The sequence below is a fragment of the Podarcis erhardii genome (genome assembly GCF_964252035.2).
Source record: "Podarcis erhardii genome assembly, chromosome: 12".
Lineage (NCBI taxonomy): Eukaryota > Metazoa > Chordata > Lepidosauria > Squamata > Lacertidae > Podarcis > Podarcis erhardii.
The window spans coordinates 12042573-12060366 of NC_138513.1; the positions used below are offsets into that span (position 1 = coordinate 12042573).

The 17794-nt window shown below is 42.1% G+C and overlaps 1 protein-coding gene across 1 annotated transcript in view; it reads right to left on the reverse strand.

The window, feature by feature from the left end:
- Positions 1 to 17794, reverse strand: part of PTPRN2 (protein tyrosine phosphatase receptor type N2) — a gene marked incomplete at its 5' end in the record, with an annotated part of 436031 nt that overhangs the window by 361187 nt on the left and 57050 nt on the right. The window contains one exon of the mRNA XM_081881778.1: positions 16325 to 16404. Coding sequence (XP_081737904.1) covers positions 16325 to 16404 — 80 coding nt within the window. The remainder of the gene's footprint in view (positions 1 to 16324; positions 16405 to 17794) is intronic.

Here is a 17794-nt window from a genome sequence, read left to right on the forward strand (position 1 = left end):
CCTGAATAAGGATAGAGGAGAGGCAGAAAAGGTAATGTTAGTCATGCATGAAGTGAGAGAATGAATATAGACATTTGTCTCTCTTTGTCTCTGAAGAAAAACTATTGACAAGAGATTCCCCCATCTGCATATGCAGCTGTCACGTCAGATTAGCTCATCAGGTAATGGAAATTTGGCCTCTGATCCAGAAAAGGTCCCTTTGCGCTGAAGAATTGAGACTGTTTCAAAGAGATTGTATTATCGTAGACAGCAGGATTAAATTAATATGGGAATGACTGCTACTGGAGGAACTTTTTCGTTAAATATTTCCTAATGGTTATTATGCATAGCATCCACTTCTCATAAGTGATCTTATGTGACATTTGCTCAGTGCTTTTTGACCTTCTTCAGAAACTATGAAAAAACAACGCAAAGTACAATATACCGCAGGGGGGAACAATAGAGGCAGCTGAAGGTATTACAAAAATAAATGCTTCGTACAAGACCAGTTTTTAGTCAGATACACCAGTAAATGACAATTGTCCAATATTACTTAGGCTGGATATTAATCTGGAAACAAATCCAGATTGCCTGCACTGTGAAAATATTAGGCAACTTTAATGCACAGTAAGTGATCTAGTGATGTTTTGCAATTAGGTACCAGATCTAAAAAACACTCTCAAGTTGGGATAGATAAAGGCACACATACACACAGTTGTTCTCCCCATTGAAGTTAATGGAGAAATAATCACATGACCATCACATCACATACAAGGCTGTTGACAACAATTCCTAGTTTTATGTTTCCAAACAGGACAGTGTGTGGACCTGTATTATATAGAGACAAGTAATATAAGATAAGCTGGAAACTAACAGAACTACATTCATTCTCCTCCATAGACAATGAATATAAATCAAGAGAACGTTTCATGTACACAAAACTTCATTAGCAAGTAAACGTTGTCTACTTAGAAGCAATGTCCACTGAGTTCAAGAGGACTTGTTCCCAGGTTATTGTGTACAGGATTGCAGCCTTAATCTAACATAGCAGATATGGTCCATACTGATTATTATTAAACCAATGTATATTAATTAAGACACCTGCCTCGTTTATTATATTTTTAAAGTATGACATGTTTCACATATTGCATTATCTACGATCAGCAATTTAAAGCAGCCATCTGTCAGACAGCATATTAAAAATCTGAATGCACTTTAATTAATTTCTTCTCAAAATGGCACAAAAATGTATTTAGAATGCTTTAGGTGGATACCTTATTTGGTAAACAATTGTAAAGTGACTTTAAAAAAAAAAAAAAAAGCTGACCAAGCCAACATTTGGTTTATTGTTGCAATTCTAATCATTGCTGCTGAGGGTTGTGACTGATAACGGCAGTAGTGATAAATGATGCCACTCTTCTATTAAAGGTGGCCGAATTGCAACAACACTGCCCTGACACTAACCTCTTAAACATTGGCCTCGTCCCTTCAACTCATTTCTAGGGTCACAATATTGGGCAATTACTCTGTGCTGTTTATTTAACAGAGAGAGTAAAATGTGAGCCGTGATAGCAAAGTGTCCTTTAGGAAAAATAGTGCAGACAGGGTGGTCAAGCTTTTTCTCTAGAGGACCACATATACAGTTAATGTACTGTATGAGACTTCTTCCTGCTTCTCGGTGTAAAAGGGTGTACTGCATTTTGATCTTTTGCTTTTTATGCAAAACAATTCTTTAGGTAAATATTTATTTAAAAAACAAAAACAGAAAGGGGAGTTTAGAGGCAAAGTGATATTAATGCCTTCTCACTCCAAATCCCAGTAGCTTCAAATATATCGTTATGGGTTTCTGGGTGCCAGAGTTTCTGGGTGTCTGGATTTAGTAAGTGCTAGAATTTAACCAATGCTTGGAGAGTTGAGCTGGAAGTCAGACCCTTAATAGCTCAGTTCAGCTTCCTATGCCCAGGTCAGCCTAATAACGGCCAGGTCGTTAAGCAGACAAAGGGGGCAGGTAAAGGTAAAGGGACCCCTGATCATTAGGTCCAGTTGTGACCAACTCTGGAGTTGCAGTGCTCATCTTGCTTTATTGGCTGAGGGAGCCGGCGTACAGCTTCCGGGTCATGTGGCCAGCATGACTAAGCCGCTTCTGGCGAACCAGAGCAGTGCACAGAAACTCCGTTTACCTTCCCGCCGGAGCAGTACCTATTTATCTACTTGCACTTTGATGGTCTTTCAAACTGCTAGGTTGGCAGGAGCAGAGACCGAGCACCAGGAGCTCACCCCGTTGCGGGGATTTGAACCGCCCACCTTCTGATCAGCAATTCCTAGGCTCTGTGGTTTAACCCACAGCGCCATGGGCAATTAACAAAGCAGAGATTCTATGTCAGCTGGAAAATGGGAGAAGCCCCTCCCTGAGCTTCACCATGCCCCTCCTGCTTACCAGCAGTGACCCCAGCATTGGGAACCTTGTGGCTCTAATTTAGAGGACCAAATACATTGTTTCTGAGCATGAGACCTCTTGCATGCACACCATGCTAAACTGGGGCAGGGTTTTCTTTCCAAAGCCAGATGTTGTGATTCAACACACTCAATACCTGAAAGGTCTTGCAAGACTCGTATGTTTACATTGATGCTGATTTCTTCTGGCCCATGCTGCCACTGACTATACAAAAGATGCAAGTTTTCTGGCTCTTTCTTATAGCACCATTTCACCCACCTGTAGCTTGTTGACACGCGCTAAACAAGCTGTGAAGGAGCTGCTGTTCACAACCCTATATATAAAAAAGCATTGGTTCCAGTGAGCTCTTCTATTGGGATCAGAGGGGCTTGATCTGGATAGCTCATGCCCAGAATATGTAGAGAAAGATGGTGTACTACCTAAGCAAAGTATTCTTTATTAATGTTTTTATAATGAAAGCCAAATTAATGAATAATAAATTAGTTTTTTTAACTGCCCTGATATTAGGAACCTCTTTAAGTCTCTCTCTCTCTCTTTCTCTTTCTCTCTCTCCCCCTCCACCCGTCTCTCTCTGTAAAAGTCAAAATTCACAAGGACCTTCAGAGAATAACAACTTGTGGATTTAATTACAGATAAAAAAGGAAAACTGGCTTCTGTTAGAAACATGAGAAATCATGACCTAAAAAAAAAAAATTAAAATGGAACAGAGCTTCAGAAATGACAAAGTTTGTTCTCAAAAGACAGTCAATTAGTTTGTCATTTTTCTCCTTTAAAGGATGGCCCTCAGTGTGGGGTTGCAAATGAATTTACAATCAAATTTATTCATGAAAAGGGTGCTTATTTTTTAATGGAATCCTCACTGTTTACAACCCTTTTGTGGCTGTGCATAGATCCAGTCTTATAGATATGGGCTCAAGGCCAGAGTTCCCCTTAAAAGACCCCCAGGGCATGTGTTCATGCAAGAGGTGGCTTTGCCAAAGTTCCCTCACTGCTACAGGTTCTGCAGGTATCTGCTCTAAGTATACTTGGCTGGTTCTTTCTTTAATACCTGCATTACAAATTGTGTTGGACTGATTTGCAGGACCTGACAAGGACATGTTGCTAAGAAAAGGGGTCGTGTAGAAATATGTAGTGGTTGTAGACTCTTTTAGGTACCACGTTTCTGCTACTGCCTTGCTAAGCTCCACCCATTGTTGTTGTTGTTTACTCGTGTCCGAATCTTTGTGACCCCATGGACCAGAGCATGCCAGGCACTCCTGTCTTCCAATGCCTCCCGCAGTTTGGTCAAACTCATGCTGGTAGCTTCGAGAACACTGTCCAACCATCTTGCCCTCTGTCGTCCCCTTCTCCTTGTGCCCTCCATCTTTCCCAACATCAGGGTCTTTTCCAGGGAGTCTTCTCTTTTCATGAGGTGGCCAAAGTATTGGAGCCTCAGCTTCAGGATCTGTCCTTCTAGTGAGCCCTCACAGCTGATTTCCCTAAGAATGGATAGGTTTGTTCTTCTTGCAGTCCATGGGACTCTCAAGAGTCTCCTCCAGCACCATAATTCAAAAGCATCAATTCTTCGGCGATCAGCCTTCTTTATGGTCCAGCTCTCACTTCCATACATCACTACTGGGAAAAAGCTCCACCCATAACACATCCTATTTCAGCTGTCTCCATTCATGATCTACTGGATTTCACTTGGTTCTTCCCATTACTTACCAGATTTCACCAGAATACTGCTGGTTCTACTTACAGGCTTCACCCAGGGGGCAAACCATTTCGTAATCAAAAGATGGCAAACTTCTTCAAGGTGTCAGATGTGCGCCAGTTGGTTATGTGCCATTCTTAGAACCCCGTGCCCCTCTCAAATAAGCACTGTTTAAAAGCCCAGAAATTATTATCCCAATTATCCGAGAAATACACAGATTGCAGCCTTTTCTGCTTTTATCAACACCTTTTCCTTATATTGAAAACATAGTGGTCTTTAAGTAGTAGCTGTGTCACGTGTATTGTTACTGCGTGGTTTTTTAAAATTCTCATTATTCAGGAAAACTCAGTAATTGAGAGCATGGAGGATTGTTTTATGCCAGCTTCACCTTTTCATACTTTACAATTGTAATGAGGCAGGTGTTGATAGAGTGCAAAATGTATTTAAATCGAAAAGAAGTAATGCCACAATCCACTGTTAATAAATGTTAGAGTGTCACCACACACTTCTCCTCCTATTGATCCACCTGTGTGATGCAGGGAAGAACATGCATGCTAATGTAACCCACACCATGATCTCCGCCAACTCTAGGGCAGTTCTTTTTCATATTACTAAGTCTTAGGAGGACTATTATTGAATATATTGTAATTCTATTTGGTGCAAGAGAACTGGAATACTATTTATCGGAATAGACGAACAATGCACAGTGCTTTTTTTCTTAAAAAATGTTTAGGGGTACCAGTACTTTCATTTTCCTACTCATATTGAAATACTGCCCCTCAATGAGGCCAAACTTAGATTCACATAATGTTTAGGGGTATGCACTGACAATGCATCCTGAAAAGACTTTGCACACTATAGCTGAAGGGATCCATTGTGTTTTCATAGTATCATAGAACTGTAGAGTTGGAAGGGACCCTGAACATCATCTAGTCCAACCGTCTGAATGTGCAGCTGTCCCATACGGGGATCAAACCTGCAACCTTGGCATTATGAGTGCCATGCTTTAACCAACTGAGTTATCCAGGGTTTTCCTCCCTCTTAGCACGCTGTAAGGCAAGAAGAACTTTTATGCTGCACGCTGAGTAGCCACCTCTTAGCTTGAACAGTCCAATCATACAATGCCGCAATGGGGCACAAATCCAAGAAACACAATGCAGCCAAAGTCTGGCCATGTTTTCCAGCTGCATTCTTTTTTATTATTATTAAATAGTCAGGGGGAATCTTTACTATCAGGCATTGATGTTTTGAAGTGCCACTGATTAAAAGAAACATACAAGTTGCCCTGTAACTGTCAGAAGACGCATCATTCCACCAACTTCCTCCATGATGAATGCATTGCTCATGCAAAGTTTCCTGTTAGCTGTTGGAATTTTACTTCCTATAACGGGGTGGGGTGGGGTGGTGGTGTCACCAACCTTCTTGGGCCAGGCAGCATATTTGTTCAGAATAGATGGGAGGGATGAGCATCCAAGGCAATGTGGGCATGTTTAAAGGGCTGTGCTCAGTGTAGCAGAGGCTGAGACAGGAACTGAGCAGGAAAAGCAAAAAGTCTCTTGTGTACTGTGGATTTTTGTAGGGATGTTTACTGAAACTATTAGCACTTGTGGGCACACATGGCACATTGGCAATCCCTGTCTTATACAGTGGTACCTCGGGTTACATACGCTTCAGGTTACATACGCTTCAGGTTACACACTCCGCTAACCTAGAAATAGTGCTTCAGGTTAAGAACTTTGCTTCAGGATAAGAACAGAAATTGGGCTCCGGCGGTGCGGCGGCAGCAGGAGGCCCCATTAGCTAAAGTGGTGCTTCAGGTTAAGAACAGTTTCAGGTTAAGTACAGACCTCCGGAACGAATTAAGTACTTAACCCGAGGTACCACTGTAATGACTTGTGACAGATGGGCGGGGCATAACAACAACAACAGCAACAACTGCAACATCAAACATATAGGCAGACTCCATCAATTTTACTATGGAAAGCTTACCTGGGAAAATCTCCCAGGATGGGAAGTTGGCAGAAGAAAGGGAAGCTCTCATGTGTGAGCTGGGAGGGTGTGGCCCCTTCCGTGTGAGACAAGGGTTAAGATCTACCCTTGAAAGTGGGATCTGTATTTTCTCTCTCTTTCTTATTTCTTTGATTTTAGTTTTACTTTTTTATTGTATTATATGATGAAAAGTTTCAATTAAAAAAATCATGCAAAGGAAGCATCCAAGAAATATGAAACCATTAAAATTATTGAGTTGCACTCTTCACTGCTGCCACTACAGACACAGGCCTTTGCAGAGTTTAATTTTACTCCTTTTCAAAGCAGAATGTTGAAAGGGGCTTTAAGAGAAACCGGCATGAAGGATACATGTTTGTGTTTGCTCTTTTCTTCTGGGTGGTGATTGGGAGCAGAACAGCGGGAAGAGGAGATAAAAAGCCCTTCAATTTTTTAAAATTTTTTTTTAAAAACAAAACAAAAAAACCCTCAGCAAAACGTGCGCACGCAATTGTCACACTTGGTTATTTACATGATTGTACATGGTTTCTTATACTGAAGTGCTATGCAAAAAAGAGAGCCCAAAAGAGAAAGGGGGGGAAAGATAATCTTAGAAAGTCCAAACAAAACAAATTCCTTCCAGTAGCACCTTAAAGACCAACTAAGTCAGTTCTTGGTATGAGCTTTCGTGTGCATGCACACTTCTTCAGATACACCAGATGCTACTGGAAGGAATTTGTTTTGTTTTGACTATGGCAGACCAACACGGCTACCTATCTGTAACTTAGAAAGTCCAGTTATGGATTGAGCATAATATTTCATTTACCAATTATTTCCTAAACATGGAGCATGCAAGCTAACGCCCGCCTCTGCCCCACCTCCAAATGAAGCAGCCATGCAAACTTTAGCCAATGAAATTGCACCGTATTAGTGGCACCATTTTTCTCAATGCAAAGCCGCAACATTGTAAAATGGCTCCCACAACTTCTAATTACAAAAACATTAGCTACCTGAGTCTTCTCCAGCTGAGCAGATTAGCATAGATCTTATATGCTGACAGTTATGACCTTCTCTCCAGCAAACACTTGTCAAAAGTAATTACCTAGATGTTTAGGAAGGAGTAATGCTGGTGTGCTTCTGCCCACCTTTGCTTGTTACTGATCTAAAACAAGTAGAAAGCTTTGCCAAGAGGCACCTTCTTAAGTCTGGCATAGAAAAATTTGTTGCCAGTCTGTCGCAGTTTTTAATGGGATATTAAATATTAGCTGCATGATATCCTGCCAATCAAACCTGCCATCACTAAAGGAGGTAGATAGAAAGAAGCACTAGATGAGTCTTCTAGCTCTGTGATTGCTGTCACCATTTTTCTGGCTGTTAGATCAGGTAAGGAAATGAGCTGGGAGCAATTCATGTAATTATACCTTATATACATTTGTCCTCTACTAACTTTCAATCAAGAATTCCCACAAGTGAGACAGCTGCTGCGCTGAGGTCCTGGCTTTCTATGGTTTGGCCACTGTGAGAACAAAATGCTGCCTTAGACGGCCCACCGGCCTGATGCAACAGGCTCTTCTTATGTTCTTCATATTTACTTTATTTACTTTATTTACTCTCCCCACCTAACAATTTGGTTTCATGAGGACTCATTTTTTCAAACTGTTAAACTGGAGCTTGGAGATATGAAACGACTTTCTTAAGTACACATTAGTATTCTTGCTGGTACACATTTAATTTATACATTTGCATCAATGGGAGCGGTTTTGCATAGCTGCTCTGAAATCAAGGGGCGCAAAATGAATTCTAATGAGCAAACATTCCAGATAGCTAGGCTTTATGAAATAAGGCTTCACTAGTATTCTGCACCCCATTGTTCACTGCAAGCTACGTCTGGATGCATCCAACATCTTAGGTTCATCTGCATCTCAAAGCCTCCCTCATAATCATGGTATTAATGACTCATATTCTTTGCTTGCATTAATATGGACAATCCTGACTATGCAAGTGTAGAGGCACACATACCATTGCTGTCCATGAAAACTTCAAAGGTTGTTAGCAGAGGGGTCATACACAACATTTTACAGTGAAGAATCTCCTTGGAATATACTTTGCTTGACTGTTCTGTGCCAAAAATGTTTGTGTTTAGATTGCGTAACAACCTGAACAATTGGCAGCCCAAATTGATGAGAAGCATATAATCCCAAGCTGCTTTTTGAAAACTCACTTTAGGATACAGCAGTGCAGGCTGCTGTTCTGCAAACAATGCAATACATGTTACTCATACTGGCACAGTCCCAAAGGAGACAATATAAACCTCCATTTATTTTATTTGATAGGTAAAGGTAAAGGTGTTATTCTAAAGCAGCAATGCTGCAGCAAGCAAAGGCTCTAGCTGCTCAGACAGCTGCCTGTGGCTGCAAAGCCAGACAGGATGTGTGTGACTGCTGCCATGGAAACAAAGGGGCAGTCCATCCTTATTGAGCACAGGATATGAGCTCAGTGTGTGTCATATGACCTGTACGGGATGTACATGGGTGGAGTTTGGAGTTTCTCTCTGTTTGTTGAAGAGAGCAGACATCTTTGACTGTATGACTGCTATAGACAGGAATAAAAAGCATGTAGTTACATTTCTGTCTGTGTCTGATTCCCCTCCCTGGGGATATGCAGGGAGGAGGAGAAGGAGTAGAAGCAGTTGGTGTGTTTTTCTCACAGCCTGAGGAAAATCGCCGGAACGGACCTCGTGTTGTTTTTCCTGCCGGGAGTCGCCGGAGGGAGGTCAAAGGAATTCAGCCGGTGCCTGGAAAGATAGGCACATACCTCTGACCGAGCCTGAATTCCAACAAAAGGTACCCCTGCCCGTACGGGCCAGTCGTGTCCGACTCTAGGGTTGCGCGTTCATCTCGCTCAAGAGGCCGTGAGCCGGCGCCGTCCGAAGACACTTCCGGGTCACGTGGCCAGTGTGACGAAGCTGCAGCTGGCAAGCCAGCACCAGCGCAGCACACGGAAACGCCGTTTACCTTCCCGCTATAAAGCGGTACCTATTTATCTACTTGCACATAAGGGTGCTTTCGAACTGCTAGGTGGGCAAGAGCTGGGACCGAACGATGGGAGCTCACCCCGCCGCGGGGATTTGAGCCGCCGATGATACGATCAGCAAGTCCTAGGCACTGAGGTTTTGCCCACAGCGCCACCCGCGTCCCTACTTATTTGATAAAAGTACGTTAATCTGTGCACAGTGCATACATGGTACGTATAATGCATTTCTCCAAGGTGTGATCATTGTGAAACGGTTACCTCCAAACTGAAACAACTTGAGGCGTTTAAAGCAACAACTTCAATATACAGTATGCACTTGTATCTATAGTAAATTTCAACATCGTATCTTCAAAGTTCCATAAAAACTTGTTTTCACATTTGAAATCTCTCATGGGAAGATGGGGAGGAGAATCCCTGTTCCATTTTTAGCTGGTAGAGCACAAGACTCTTAATCTCAAGTTTGTGGGTTTGAGCCCCATCTCAGGCAAAAAAAATAAATAAATCCTGCATTGCAAGGGGTTGGACTAGATGAGGCTTGTGCCTTCCAACTCCACAATTCTATGATTTTGATATGAGCGATACAATCCTGCACAGCTGTTGTGTACCAGCAGAAAGCATCTCTTTAAATGTAAGGAGATCAACCACTGCTCATCTCTTCCATCCTTTCCATGATAAGAAAAAACAATTTTAATACAGTGGTGCCTCACAAGACGAAAATAATTCGTTCCGCGAGTCTCTTCGTCTTGCGGTTTTTTCGTCTTGCGAAGCAACCCTATTAGCGGCTTAGCGGATTAGCGCTATTAGCGGCTTAGCGGCTATTAAAGGCTTAGCGGCTAAGAGGCTATTAGTGGCTTAGAAAAAGGGGGGGGGAGCGAAGCAAGCCCATAGGGAAATTCGTCTTGCGAAGCGCATCGAAAAGCGGAAAACCCTTTCATCTAGCGGGTTTTTCGTCTTGCGAGGCATTCGTCTTGCAGGGCACCACTGTATCAGCATGCCTTTCCTCAATCTTGGACCCAGTTTCAGTTTTGCAGATGTGGTGGATTGATACTTAGCAGAAAAATCAAGATGTAGCTGTTAAGTGTTTCGATAGTATGGATTTGCTTTATAGTATTTTGTGTTCTGCTCTAAGCCACTTTGGACATATTTATATAAAAGCAGGCTTTAATATTAATAGCTTAGCAAGAGAGGAAATAAATCCAATATGCCCAGGGCTGCTAAAAGAACCTGCAGGAAACAAAGCAACTTAACATGTGACCTGTGTTTTATATGTTGGTCACCACTGACCAGAGCTCAAGTTACAGCCGCTCGCATTTTCCAGGAAGCAGCTCCCAGGTACCATGTCCAATCATATTATTATAATGAGGATTAAGGTTTCAGTTCCTCACTTGGTTTCATCACTCTTGTGCCAACTGTTTTAGTAGCAGTGTGACTGCACTAAGTCCTTTAGCTAATGATTATTAGTGAAACTAAACATGGGGAAATGGCACTGCGAGGCCACTTAAGGAACGAGGCCAAATTAGGCACCATTGCACAAAGAATTAGCAGATGTTGCCTATGCATGCTTTAAAGCAATTTTTTCAATCATTTGTAGCTTTATAATGTTCTTGTTACTCATCCAAAAAGTTGTGGCCATATTCTTCAAAGGTGCATATGAACAGGCAAACTTCCAAATAACTAGCAGGTGTAAACTGCCAGAGCTTAGCTGCCCGCAGGGCATTTTTGCAGATAAAAGGCGGTGGAAAGTCCGCTGTTTCATTTCAAATGTATATTATCCATGCTGCTCATTTTAGCAAGAGTCAAGATCAGACTTACCGTCCAACTGTTGGAAATTTATCTGGAAGTAACTCCAATTAATTTCAGCTGAATGATGCATTAATATTTGATTGTGTAGGCTGACTGAAGGACTCGTTTTGCCCAGTGTCTGGCAGAGTTACATAAATAAATAAGATTTATCATAGACTTGTAGAGTTGGAAGGGACTGTGAGGATCATTTAGTCCAACCCCCTGTAATACAGGAATATGCAGCTGTACCATACTGGGATCAAATCTGCAACTTTGGCGTTATCAGCATCACACTCTAACCGACTGAGCCATTACGAAAAAGAGTTTTGGGTATCTCAGTGCTCTAGTTCTAATTCTGGAACCTTTTCTGCCTGCCCATGTGCCCGTTCTTTGAGTAATGACTGCTATACCTCTACATTTGTAAATGACTTTTTTAATTATTATAAGGATACCATGCTATTTCCAGAATTCCCCCCCCCCTCCAAACAAGGTAAAGGTAAAGGGACCCCTGACCAGTAGGTCCAGTTGTGGCCGACTCTGGGGTTGCGACGCTCATCTCGCTTTATTGGCCGAGGGAGCCGCCGTACAGCTTCCAGGTCATGTGGCCAGCATGACTAAGTCACTTCTGGAGAACCAGAGCAGCGCATGGAAACACCGTTTACCTTCCCGCTGGAGCGGTACCTCTTTATCTACTTGCACTTTGATGTGCTTTCGAACTGCTAGGTTGGCAGGAGCAGGGACCGAGCAACGGGAGCTCACCCTGTCGCAGGGATTCGAACCGCCAACCTTCTGATCGGCAAGTCCTAGGCTCTGTGGTTTAACCCAATTTGCCATAAATACTACCCTGAACTTATTACAACTTGGGAAAGGCAAGCACAAAACAATGTACTTAGTCATTATGCCTAAAAAAAAAGCTACACTGCATCAAGCTGGATGCTTGGAAACCTATTGTATTACACAATGGGCAAGTTCTGTCATAAAAACAAAACAGAGCATTTCAAGGCCATATAGAGTGAATATTTTAATTCTGGATGGGAGAGAGAGAGAAGAGAGAGAATGAGGGGGGAAATGGTAGAGGCTTTGAGTTTTTATCATTTTCATGCATTATCACTTTAATTATTGACTATGCCAAGGTAATCTTAATGGGCTTTTTTGTTTCCTTGAAAACTTCTATGAACAGCTTATATCCCTAGGTGACAAGCTTCTGTTAAAGATAATTTGCAGACAGTTAGACTATTTAAGGATAGGATTCCCAAAAGCAACTTCTATATGCGGAGCAATTACTTAAATTATAATTACACTTACAATATATCTGTGGGACCTACAGGACTGTCTCGTATAGGGAGAAACTTTGACAATAACTACCATGTTGCATGCCTTCTAGTTCTGAAAAGGAGCAAAGGGACGGGGAGAGAAATGCCATGAACATTATCAGAAGGCATACTAAATATTTCTTCTTTGCTTGGTTTGCTTTTAAATTACTTTTACAGCTCTCCACAATATTGTCTGTAATACACACCTGGAGGGGAGAGAGGAAATGGAGTTTATGCATTTTTATGGGGAACTAGTCCCAAGGCAGGAACCTGCCAAACAGGGATGACATGAGAGGTAAAGGCGCAGCAATGGTGTGGCAAATGTTGAACTGTAGGAGCTCTGCGTGTCCACACCACAAGGTCCAAAAATACAATGAGCTGCGTTGACACACGGCCACACCCAAATATTAGCATAATACCCAATTGATTAAGATAAAGTGACAGTCACTGAAGAGATGTTTAATGCAGCCATTAAATCAGAAATGCAAGCCATTTTCCAAAGAAGTTTTTACCACATAAGTTGCTAGCATGAGACAAGAACCCCATCAAAAACAGGGGGAGCAAGTATCACAGTTTTCCCCCTCTCATTCTCAGATTTCCTCTGTGTTAATGTGTCCCACAAATAGCAAAACACGGAAGCCTCCTTCTTGTCTCATTCACCAGCTGGAGCAAGGAGGACCCATAAATTTCCCTGGTGTTTCGACAGATGACATCATCGCTCCTGCTCCAAAATAAATCTTGGAGCATCAGTTCCCAACACCATAGAGAAGGCAGAGACAGCTGGAAATTGTTGTTCTTTACCAGAGTCCCTTCTGGTCTAGTCACATTCTGGCACAGAACTATAGATCCCAGCAAAGTAATCAGGGGGCAGTGAGGGTGTGAAGTTGGAAGGGGTGCTATATATTCCCCCACCCCCTTGCTGGTTGCCATTCAGTATTAATATATATGTCCATGGAATGTGTGGGTTATTTTGTTTTTATGACCTCATCTGCTATAATGCATATGTGAAATATACTCGGAGTTGAGTGTTGATTTCATGCTCTTTATTTCAGCTCATAGTAAACAGTGAGTGAGTGCTTTTCCCCAAAACCTCTGGCTATATATACTGTACACTATTTACACAATGGGTCCCGTGTGATTGGCTGATTCAACTCCCCTCCTGGAGCCTGATTGGACTTTTCCTGCTGGCCAATCAGGTTGCTCATTCACGTCCTCCTGGAGCTTGATTGGGCTGTTCCTGCAGACTAATCAGGTTGCTGCCTTCTAGGATCGTGCCTGTGTATTGTTCTAGGATCCAAGCTCAGTATATAACAATATGACTTTCATATCCAAAGAAATGAAATTTGATATGTTGGCAATATGAACTATTTCTTGAAACTCTTAAATGCTGCCCTTTCGTCCTCTACTCCTCCATGCAATCAACTCCAAAGAGACGCGACAGGATTAAAAAGCTTGTCCTTTAGGTGGAGGGTAAATTACCGAGATGCATATAAAAGTTATATTTTAAAAACCTACAGGTTTTGTGAACTGGGGTTTTGTAAACAACAAGTAAATTATTCTTCCCTTAAGCATTGTCGACCCTAGAATGGATATTGAGTTCCTAGAAGCAATTCCACTGCCTAAGACAAACCAAAGTACTAAAACTAAACAAGCATTTGTCTTCACGGGGCACAAAAGAAGTAAGTACAGGCCCTGGATTCAAATGAAGTAACTGCACCTCAGTCAATGGCATGTATACAGAATACCTCAAAGAGGACAATTTTAAAGGACTTTAATTGGTGATATCCAGTGCATTTATTAAAACAAAACAAAACACCAGGACCACAATCCAGTCAACAAATAGTGGCGAGTGTGGTAGGACCACCCTCTTGGCACTGGCTTTGCTACAGCTAACCTGGAAGGGGTTGGGGTAGGGTGGTGATGACTTTAGGCAGAAGCGGATTTAGGAGAGTGTGACCAGTCACACTGGTTGCAGAGCCTTGGGGTGCCACAAGGGCACCGGAACTACAATGTGGAATGGAAGCTGAGACTCAGGGGGTGCCAAATTCTAGCATCGCACAGGGCACCACTGAAATTTGAGACCCCCCAAGGTCTGTTTAGGGTTGCATGGATACACTGGCAGAGCCAATCCATTGCTTCCATGGGTCACACACACAGCACAAACCTTGCTGCCACCTTGCCCCTTCTCAGCCTCACCCAGGTGGCCTGTGGTGACATTACTATCAACAAGGCAGCTCCAAGTATCTGCCCAACCACACTGGTGAAGGCAGAGTTAAGCCCACTCAATTAATTTCTGTAGGAAGTTAAGTGCATGCTTAAACTCTGCAACTGAAATTAACAGAAATTGACAGTGTCCATTGCGTTTTCACTGTGTTGTGCTTCATATTCCTAAGCAACATGGTTCTGTAAGTTGGTAAGGGTACATGGAGTTTTTATTAGGAGATAGACACACATACAGTGGAGGTTGATAAAGGATACATTATCTGCTCCAGAGAAGCGGACACGGAGCAATGGTTCCAAACTACAAGAAAAAAGATTCCACCTAAACATTAGGAGGAACTTCCTGACAGTGAGAGCTGTTCGACAGTGGAATTTGCTGCCAAGGAGTGTGGTGGAGTCTCCTTCTTTGGAGGTCTTTAAGCAGAGGCTTGACAACCATATGTCAGGAGTACTCTGGTGGTGTTTCCTGCTTGGCAGGGGGTTGGACTCGATGGCCCTTGTGGTCTCTTCCAACTCTATGATTCTACGATTCTATGATTCTACATGCACAGCTGTCTAATGCACTTGAGTACTATCACAGACCTTGACTGCACTGGCAGCTGGGGGTCAGAGTGTTGGCGATATCATCCCAGCAACAGTGACACTTCTGCTCATCACAAAAGAGATAGGGCAGGTGGCAACTACTACTTGCCACTGCCTTTGCCCTTCACACCCTGCTAGGATTGCCTCCCGCTGTTTTGCCAATAGACTATGCTTACAAATGCACAAATCTACAGGTTAACTTAATACCACACTGTATTACCTCCTAGGTTACTTGTGGAACAGTTGAGCGCCAAGATATTCAATCTACTGTACATACATTCAATCCACGGTACTTTTCATGGCGTAGTATTTTTGCCATCGGAAGCTCCCATGAGATTATATAAGCGACAATTTCAAACCAGTTTGATCGTTTGTTCTTACTCATTAAAAGCACGCTTGAGTTACCCCGGGCAAAGTTACAGCACAGAGCTTGCCCAGACACCAAAGTAAACCAGGTAACCACTTGGGGGTGCCTGTCTCAGCACTGATAATGTCTTGGGGAGAGAGGTTATTCCTCCCCTTCTGGGGAAGGAACATTAAACGGGGAGACGAGAAAATAATACCCAGGCCAGCTCTTAATCTTTTAATGTGATATTGTTAAGCTGGTCAGCACAGTACAGGGAGGAGGTGAGGAAGCAGAAAACTTTTAATTCACCTAGGGCAGCAACAAACCTTGGGCCTCCAAGTGGAATTCTAGGCACGATTTCAGGTCAGCAAAACAATTTACAATCAAGGCTAGACTCCAAAATGACTATAATCAAATCCGCACTGCACTGCCATGGCTCTTTTGGAGGAGGACGTTCGCTGTTGATCTGCAATGCTTACCATCTCTGGGTCATGGGAATTGTCAAATTAACTTGACAGCACAAACACGTTTATAGCCAATTCCGAAGTCCAGAAATAAAGGCTTAATTGTAGTCATACTTCTTTTGTGCTGTATAGCTACACTAGGCTGGAACTCGCTGATGTCAAATATTCATTTAAGAACTGTACGTTTTCTCTCTTTCAAACACAACACTGTGGGCTCTCTTTCATTATAAAAATCCAGGCCTCATTCTCTGCTCAGTTCAGTTCTTTTACAAATAAGGAAGTGTCAGGCAGTTTTAATTGAGTTGGAGATGCTACACTTAAGTTTTCCATTTAGGCTTCCACCCCTTCAAATGTCTGTTTCATTAAATGTCAATCTTCTAGTGATAAGGACCCTTCTTGTTGTCTGAGACTGTCTTTCTAAATTCAATGGTGGGTGGAGAAAAGGGTGCATTTGACAATAAGGATTCTTACCTGCTGCTTTGGCAACATCGGCTGTGGTGATATTGAAGACATTTGAGTGCACTTTGAAGGTCACAGCTGGCCCCAGCATGCTACAAAACAGGATGTGAAACAAGAGGTTTGTAACTAAGGAACATAACATGTAATATATATTCAAGGATAATTTATCATCTCCAGTGTGTTTTATTAGGCTCAGCTAGATGTTTATAATCTCAATATCAAAGTAAGGTGCATATTGATTTAGTTATGAATGTAAAACTCAACCAAACATTTTGTAAAAAAGTAAAATGAAAGTTGAACCAACAAGTACCAAGAGTAATGAATGGGTACCAATGTATTGCCTTTATTATTCCAATAATTATCAATATCCATTCATCATTCCCAAACCTGAAGATTTATTGCTACTTAGGTGGGCAAGGTCTGGATTTTTTATTTTATTTTTTTAAAAGGATGTGATTGTCACTTTCTTCCCTCCTGTAATATCCCTGTATAGGACATAGTTACAGGTAGGTAGCCGTGTTGGTCTGCCGTAGTTGAAACAAAATATAAAAAAAATGCTTCCAGTAGCATTTAGAGACCAACTAAGTTTGTTATTGGTATGAGCTTTCGTGTGCATGCACACTTCTTCAGATACTTGGTATCTATGGTTCCTTCCCTCCCTCCCTCCCTGCCTCCTTCCTTCCTTCCTTCCTTCCTTCCTTCCTTCCTTCCTTCCTTCCTTCACCTCAATCAACATTTTGTGGCTTTTCAATATTCCATGTAACTGGTCACTAATCATAGGTTATTGTTTGGAATTGGGGCGGGGGGGGGGGGGCGTTCTGCACACACAGGAAGTCTACAGAGTATGCAGAAATATCTTGCTTTCAGGTAGCTCCATTTCACATCCAAACTAATAGGCACAGGGGCACTGAAGTCTGATTTTAGAGGAGTGATGTGCATACAAGTGATGTGCATCTTCTTATATAATTCATTGCATTAATGAAAAACATCTTAAATTACTGCAAAATAAGCTACAGGATCATTCACAAATAAGCAGTTTCAGGACTGAAGCCTGAGTCAAAATCCACAATTAGGTCACGCTTCTTTCTGTCCATACCACCTGGCATTATGTTAAGTAGCAGCTGATTTTTCAACTAGGGTTCATCACTAAAGACCACATTAGGAACTTATGATGACTCCGAGCCAGAGGTCTATGCCTCATTTACACATTTTAGCTACAGCTAATACTTTTTCTGCATCATTTGCACCAACATAGTGGTTAGGAAGGCACAGCTAGTCAGTGTCTTCTTATCATTCTCTAGAATTGAAAACAAAAGAACCAAGAGGTACTTGTCTATTGAAATGTTATAGATCTAGTAAGCAGCAAGACACCTCAAATATTAAAATCAAGTCAGCACCCTGTATAAAGGACATGTTTCTATATTAAACATTTGAATTGTTTATAATCCAATGACAAGAAGTTCTTTATGAAAACAATTAGTG